The following is a 7,594-nucleotide window of genomic DNA, read 5'->3' on the forward strand; positions in this document are numbered from 1 at the left end:
TCGCCTGAACCAATTTCTTTCTCAGGTGATTAACAAACGAAAACTTAGTGGATGACACAAGTGAGGTGGAATCCAGGATTTTGTTGATATGTTTGTACCTCACCCTACTTTTTTTTCTGTTAACCCATCTTCACCATAGGAACCTTTATCGTGAGGAAAATGGACACTAAAAAGTAAAACGGAAACGTCTTGTTAGTTTTACAGTTGCTCCAATGGGGTTATCGTTCCAGAGAAGTTTTCTCCTCTTTCGAGTTCTTCATTTTTGCTTCGAACCTTTCTTAGGTGTGTCGGTTTTTGATTTCTTATCGATCGGAGATATTTTGGGCTTCGATGCTTGTTTCGTTGGTAGTCTAGCTCCAGGCCTGCTCTTACTCTTGATAAGACTGCTCGAAGTCTTGGCCGTTTTAAGGCCTTCCTTGCTTGGCACTCCTCCCAGCACGCTCGAGATTTTCCTCTTTGGCGGCTCCGGTATGGCAGTCTTAACTGGCATTGTTATGGAATTCCTATCCACCTGAACTCTTTCCTTCTTCTCCTTTTCCTCAGGTATAATAGCATTTCTGGGAGCAGTGCCCGTCACAACCTTAACAGGTTTATTGATGGGAGACTTCAACACATTGGCATGAGGGGATGACTCCTTCGGAAGGAGAAGTTGACTGGATGACGGGGTCGACTCTCCTCCTTTCACCTTTAAAACTCTCGAAGCAAAGTCTGCCTTAGCTTCTGGAGACTTCTCTCTCGCACGTGTTGGAGGAGCACGTGGTAGTGGAATGGCACGAGCAGGTGGTGGAATAGGTTCAGGTGGTACGTCATGAGGTGGAGGTGGCATAGGTGGCAGCGGAACAGCTGGAGGAAGAGGTGCAGCGCGTGGAGCAGGCATTGGTGCCTTTACCATGTCTTTCTTTCTGACTTCTTCTGACTGAAAATTCGAGAATTTGAAAATTTGCATTTGGACGCGAATAAAAAATGAATGCTGGAAGATCAATCAAATTATACCTTCATGGAATCGTAGGATTCGGAAGGTCTTGTTCCTGTAGACTTGGACATATCAAAATCGGCAGAGGTGCTAGCTATAAGAGTAATATTTAGCTGAAAACAATTGGTTTGCTACAAAATTGCACCACACTTACGAGTTACTGTAACTGTACTACTCCAAGAAACATGATCTTCTAGCATTCTTCGCCTCCGCCTCTAAAATTCCTATTCATATTTCAAATGGAGAAAGATGTGGTGGTTTTCTGGAATATTCTTTTTCCTTTCACATAAAATTCGTACCTCACGATATTTGGAAACGATGACGACGGCGCCAAAAGTTGCAACAACAGCTCCTGCTCCCATGGCTATAAGTTCCTGACGCGTTCGTGCTCGAAACCAGTTCTGAACTGCTCTATACAGTGGTTCGCCGGGAAATTTCGGTGGTGGTTCCATCTTGAAAAATGAGTCTCACCCGAATTCTATGGGCTTTTATAGCGGTTGGTAAACAACATTTCATTATCTGTTGTGTTAAGACCTTGTTATCTAAACAGAAAACATACCGAAACCCTTATCAGCTATTGTTGGGTCAAAACCACATGAAGCACGGTGCAGTTGCGCAAGCAGCTGCGCTCGAAGCGGCGCGGCGGATCTAGCGGTTAGGGTCGAGGTGGGACCGTCGCGAACTGGTCGATAAGTGGTGTTAGGAAAGGTCCCCTTCGATTCTAACCGTTACGCTCTACTGCACCGCTTCGAGCGCCGCCGCTTACGCAACTGCACCGGGCTTCATTTCGTTTTGACCTGACCATAATTTGTTAGTTCTTGCTGTCCAAGCTCCTGGATGCTTTTGTTCGCTATAAGATTTTTTTATCACATACACTATTGAGTCCGCCGCTCATTTTATACCCATTACGACCAACTGCCACTCTCCGAACTGCTTCGCGGCATGATTTTGGATGGATATTGATGGTTGGACAATCGAAACGTCCGTTGATATTCATCATCAGCGGCAGAAGAGTATAAATGCAACCTACGTTCCGGTTGAAACGCCTTCATTTTTGATGTAACACTGTGGAAGCGGTATCATTCGAAGCAATACGACTATCAACTGCTTGTAGTTTCTTGAGAACTTGTCATTACAGCGTATCTAGTGGAAAAGTTGCACTGAGAAGCCAGGAAGAACATCTCACATAAATTTGGAGCATAAATTTCTAGTACTTAATGGGTATGGCTGAGCATTGCGCTCCCTATCAAAAACAAAATTTCTGTCTAGAATCCCTACACGCAGAAAGTATTCCGTTCTGTCTACTTTATAGTAAGGTCAAAACGAAATGAAGCACGGTGTAGTTGCGTAAGCAGCCGAGCTGGAAGCGGCGCGGTGGAGCGTAGCGGTTAGGTTCGAGGAAGGTCCCTTGGTAACACTATAAGTCTCTTCACTTTGCGATGGTCCCACCTAGATTTGAACCGCCATCTCCACCGCGCCGCTTACGGGACTGCACCCTGTTTCTCGTCGTTTTGATCCGACCATACATTTCGACGGGGCATGGGCAGAACTATATGGATCTATCTGATGAGCCTACTTAAAGGCATCACCCCACGAACCTGAGGTGATACGAAGCAATCTTCAAGGAAATCGTATACGCAATGGTTATCGTATGATTGACTCTGGAGAGGGGATTCCGTCCATTTCTTCCTACACTGATCCGTAAAAAACGGCGCGGAAGATACGGATTGCGCGTTCTGGCCCGCTTTTTTTCCGTACACAGGAGTCGCAGACTAAGGGAGCGCGCCAGCCTTGTGCATTCCGCGCCGCATCTTTCGGGCCTTTTTCCGGCAGTTAGGAACGGCCCTGAAATGAGACGACTTCAGGCGCCTCTGGCGCATAATCTCCTATCAAGGATTCGAATAGCTCCCCGTGACATGTCGGCGTACGCACCTTCCGAGCCGTTTTCTACGGCAATTATGCCTTAAATGGACGGAATGAGGCCCCTTCATAGACTATTACCACCAGCAAATCCAAAGGACATACTCCTACGCTGAATGGTTCCGCACCACCTCAGATTCGTGGAGTGATGCCTTCAACCATATGAGAGAATGGGAATGATTGCACCGTATCAATTGTTTACAGTGTCACGTGAAGATCGGGGACAGGGAGATCTGGACGGCCGGTGCATTCGGATAAAAGAGTATCTAGATGCTCTTACATAGTCAATAGTTCCCATAATTCTCGGATCTCACATCGAATGAATTGAATGGGACCGGAGAAAAACAGATAGCAATGACGATGTTAGCGTATGGGTCCAAGGTCATAGCAAAACACTAGAAGCGTTCTGGATAGATTAAGTGTTCCGGGGCTCGGAGCACAATTGTTTACAATGTTTATGTTATCATGTCGTGCTCACCTTGTCGGATTATATAGCAAAAAGGCGCCCCTTCTGGGGATAGACTGTACAGGGACAGAAAACTTTTGGATCCGCCGAAAATAGCCGACAAATCCTTGTGTTCTTCGCTTCATTTCGATAAACTTTGTACACTGAACCACTCATTGCTCTCATTGGGTTTAAAATCCATTCATCGTGAGCCATGCGCAGATTTTGATATCCAGAAAATGAACAGAAAGAATGAGTGATCACTGACGAAAGACCATGTCAAGGACTTTCTGGACTTCGCCAAGCAGAATAGGGTAGTTGGGGCTGCTTGTGAAAACCTTTCTGGTCCATTGTCCTGGCACGGCGTTGTCTGCTACGTTAATAATTTCAGTTCATAAAAATAATCAAATCCATTGTCACTACCATTCTTAGAGTATGCGAACCGTTTGAACACTTTCTGTAGGGTGGTCCGGGATTTGCAAGGATACATCAGTTACCAAGTTTGCTCAGGCCTCAACGAAATGAACGATAACGCCAAAACGTTACAAACTAGTAGTAAGAATCGATAACAATCCTGAATTCAACTGCACCGGGCTTCAGGTCGTTTTGCCCCGTCTATGTCTGTCTATTCTCATTGAATGTGTGAAATGACCTGCCTGTGGAAACATCTTATCATAACGAAATCCATAATATTGGTGATAATTTATTCTCAAACACTATAACTACAGTTGATTTTCGTGTTGTTAGAAATTCATTTAAAAAAAAGATACGTCTCGCCTAAAATTATACAATTAGCAGAAATTCGTAGAATATCCTCACTAGGAGAGCACTGATCTTGGATATACAATTCATACATCACATAACAGAAACTCTTTTCATGCCATATACATTGTCACAGTTTAAATGATTAGCTTGATAGACTTTATATAATACATGGAATGACTGAATCACGACGACCAGGTCACAAACTGGGATTCTACAATACTGGAAAAGAAAAGTCAACGAAAGGTCAGAAAAAGGCAGATAGAAGTCTTGAAAATAGGAAACTATCCAATAAGCAACGAATCGCGCACTGATTTCTTCCTGGGAACAACGAAGAAGCATTTTGATTCCGGGGTATGAGTGAGTGTTAAGACATAGTTGATGTGAACAGTCAACAAGTAATACCTCCGAAGGTAAATGTGCACATTTCTTACAGTATGGGAATATAATTGTCGATCTTGGAGCGATGTCGCTGTGAGATGCACTCGGCGATCCAGATTATGTTACGCATCTCTTGTTCTTTTAATTTAATGAAGGCGTAGAAAGCACCGAAATGGAACTGGTGGAGGTACGCCTGCACATTCAGTTTCACCTAGAAGATGAAGAAATATCAAACAAAGAAGAAATCTTTAAAAAAAAACCTTAGTTAAAACAGCAACAGACCTCATGTTCGAAGAACTTATCCTCCAGTGTCTTCTCACCGGCAGATGTACCAGAATTTTCGAACAGAGGTTTGTAGTCGGAGTAGTATTCACACACTTGTTTCACCTGCTCATAATCATCGGCTCGGGCTAGACCAGATAATCCTGGAAAAGTCCTTATTACTGAAGCGAAACTGATAAATTAGCTCTATGGGAGGCGTTTCACACTGCAATTAATTTGAAACAATGACGTCTATGATCATAGTGTGGTTGAAACCTGACGAAGTTGTGCCTACCTTCAGGGTACAACTTTCCACATCTGGGATAAAGCTTCTCACGATCGTCCTTGCTCAATTCCGTATCAAACGAATTGATCGTAATGATTATAGAACGTCGATCAGCTTCGAACTGAAAGGATCTAATGATCTGGTAGCGAATTATTGTGGCGTCAGCTTTAAAAAAAAAACGAATCAAATGTCTCTCGGAATCACAGCAGTAAAAACACAAGGTGAAACGGTAGAAAATGAGAAGAAGAACTCACAGCTAGAATCTCACACATAACCTCTGCTGTGGTACCGCCAAGCTTCTTGCAGAATTTATAGAAGTCTTCAATGTATGCTTTGTACAGAGTATTTCTAATGAGTTCCACATTCATCTCATCCAAATCCTGTTCGTTAATGCAATCAACAAAGTAGTTTGCTGAAAATGATTATGTGAGTTAAGCGGGTAAACAAATTCAGTGTTCACATTCGTGACGCATTTAACGAATTTGATAGCCCCAAATAGGTTGCCACGAATGCTTCGAATTTTTCAAACGTAATGGCATGGTCAAGAAATGTCTGTCATTGTGGATTCAAAACCGTTAGCTTCGAATTGCATGCTATAGATTTACAATATCGCTTAGTTCCATCATAAGTTATGCACGTCGAAGCATACACGTTAGAGACAAGAGGTGATTACATTAAAAAGCGGTAATGGGGCGAAGTGCTAATTCTTAACTAATCTAAATTATTTTTTTCGCAAGAAAATTTAACAAAAATGAAAAAAACTTTGACTATAACTTATATTCATACAAAACTATCACAATCCCCTTATAATCCAACCGAGTGAATTCGTCGTGTTCACTATTTCTAACAATTGTAAATTAAATTTATTATCACCATGCCCTAACGACTTGTATCCGATTCGTAATAGAACTGAAATTACTGAGCTCACCTAAAGGAGTATCGACGAGCACTGCATTATACAATTCAGCAGGAGTGGACGCAATGTGGATGGCTTCCATCTGCTCGAAGGAACCTACAACACATTTATTTTTACAGAGGCTTGAGAATTCCAACAACAGTCAAAATGAAATATTGGAAGAAACCGGGCATGTTCTTGGTTTATTACTCCATATAATTCGGAGCACACAAAAAAAGATGTTGATTTTCTGAGATTAAAATGAATCAAAGTAATAAAACTACGAAAAAACTACCAAGTGGATGACATTTGCTAATGAGCTCGGAAATTGGACGTTGATGCAGAGTTCCAGTGATAAGCAGAATAATGTTATCAATCATGTACGAGTACCTGAATAAATTAATGAAATCTTAAAATAAACTCATAAAAGCAAGACAGGGCTCATAAAAGTCCTTAAGACCATGAAACCTTACGTAATATAATCCAAAAATGTGGCTAACGGCTCCAGAGCGTTATTTCTGAGATGGGTGAACTCAGTCACAAGTTTCTCCTTTAAACGCTCATCGATTACTTGAACCTGCAATAAATCTCGTTTGATGGATAATTGCACTATAATAATAGTACCAATTGAATGTGGCCATCCACGAGAATGCAAAAAAAAAGTAAGTGAGCAAAAAAGTAAAACTAACAGTGATTGATCCTGGCTCATTCGCGAGAAAATTCCCGTAATCAGTGGATTGGATGTGTAGTTTCAAATCTTGAGAATTTCGAGTTACTCAAAAAATAAGCATACAACAGAAAAAATAAAACGAACCTTCTAGAGTTTCACACTGAACCAGATTAGCATAATCTGTCTGTGATAGTAATCCACCTTTGAATCCACGAATAAGAGCTTCTAGATATCCATGATCGATGTTGAATAGGAACTCACCCATTGTTCGATACCTATGAACAAAATCAAGAATAATCAATAGTTCTTGACATACGTGAGAACAGAGGAACCACGTAAGAATCAAACAAAGCAGAAATAAAACAACAAGGAAAGAAAACCAAGTACTGGAAAAAGCACCAGGAACTTTTATTTAAAAAAATGAAAAAGTAGGAAATGTTCGATGCAGAGCTACCGTAATCAAGGGATAGAGGAAAATTGTGCTCCAAACAAGTTTTGGCCATTACCACGCTGAATATATATGGAACAAAAAATCTCTTCAGAACATTATTTGAATTTATTAAATAAAACCATAGGTGCGATAAGGAGGATCCGGAATCTCTTCAGATGGAGGGGGTCTGGCTGAAGAGGTGTAGCTCAAGTGATGATGACCAATCCCCGAACCGTCAAAAAGTGAGGAGGGTCCCATCGCCACCCGTTCATAAGTGAAGAGGGTCGGAGTACCGGCTCCGACCGCATGGATTATGAATAAAACTGCTTCTATTACGCTGAGATACACCTGCCTAAAGCAAATTCTTCCAAGAAAGAAAAATTTGAACACGTACACTGATTCATAAATACTTCAAAAAGGTCAATAACTATATTGATTCGGTCTTTCATATTTTGTGACTGTACTTTGAATTAATTAAATATAAATGGTAATATAAAAAATTTATTATGGCAATAAACAGAAATGTAAAAGACGCACATCCTGATACTCCAATTTCCTTTAGATTAAAAAG

The 7,594-nt window shown here is 41.4% G+C and overlaps 2 protein-coding genes across 2 annotated transcripts; both read right to left on the minus strand.

Annotated features, from left to right (window-relative positions):
- Window positions 1-256: 256 nt before the first annotated feature.
- On the minus strand, window positions 257-1,425 carry RB195_007873 (uncharacterized protein; the record flags this gene model as incomplete). The annotated part of the gene is made up of 4 exons (XM_013445089.2): window positions 257-916; window positions 994-1,067; window positions 1,128-1,188; window positions 1,273-1,425. The coding sequence occupies 4 exons, from the start codon at window positions 1,423-1,425 to the stop codon at window positions 257-259; spliced, it is 948 nt and encodes a 315-aa protein (XP_013300543.2).
- Window positions 1,426-4,530: 3,105 nt separating this feature from the next.
- On the minus strand, window positions 4,531-6,858 carry RB195_007874 (uncharacterized protein; the record flags this gene model as incomplete). Its single annotated transcript, XM_013445088.1, has 9 exons — window positions 4,531-4,692; window positions 4,764-4,906; window positions 5,038-5,149; window positions 5,283-5,440; window positions 5,957-6,040; window positions 6,219-6,313; window positions 6,397-6,500; window positions 6,613-6,680; window positions 6,738-6,858. 9 exons carry the CDS (start codon window positions 6,856-6,858, stop codon window positions 4,531-4,533), a joined length of 1,047 nt encoding a protein of 348 aa, XP_013300542.1.
- Between the last annotated feature and the right edge of the window lie 736 nt (window positions 6,859-7,594).

This window comes from Necator americanus, chromosome I (assembly GCF_031761385.1).
Source record: "Necator americanus strain Aroian chromosome I, whole genome shotgun sequence".
NCBI classification, from domain to species: Eukaryota; Metazoa; Nematoda; class Chromadorea; order Rhabditida; family Ancylostomatidae; genus Necator; species Necator americanus.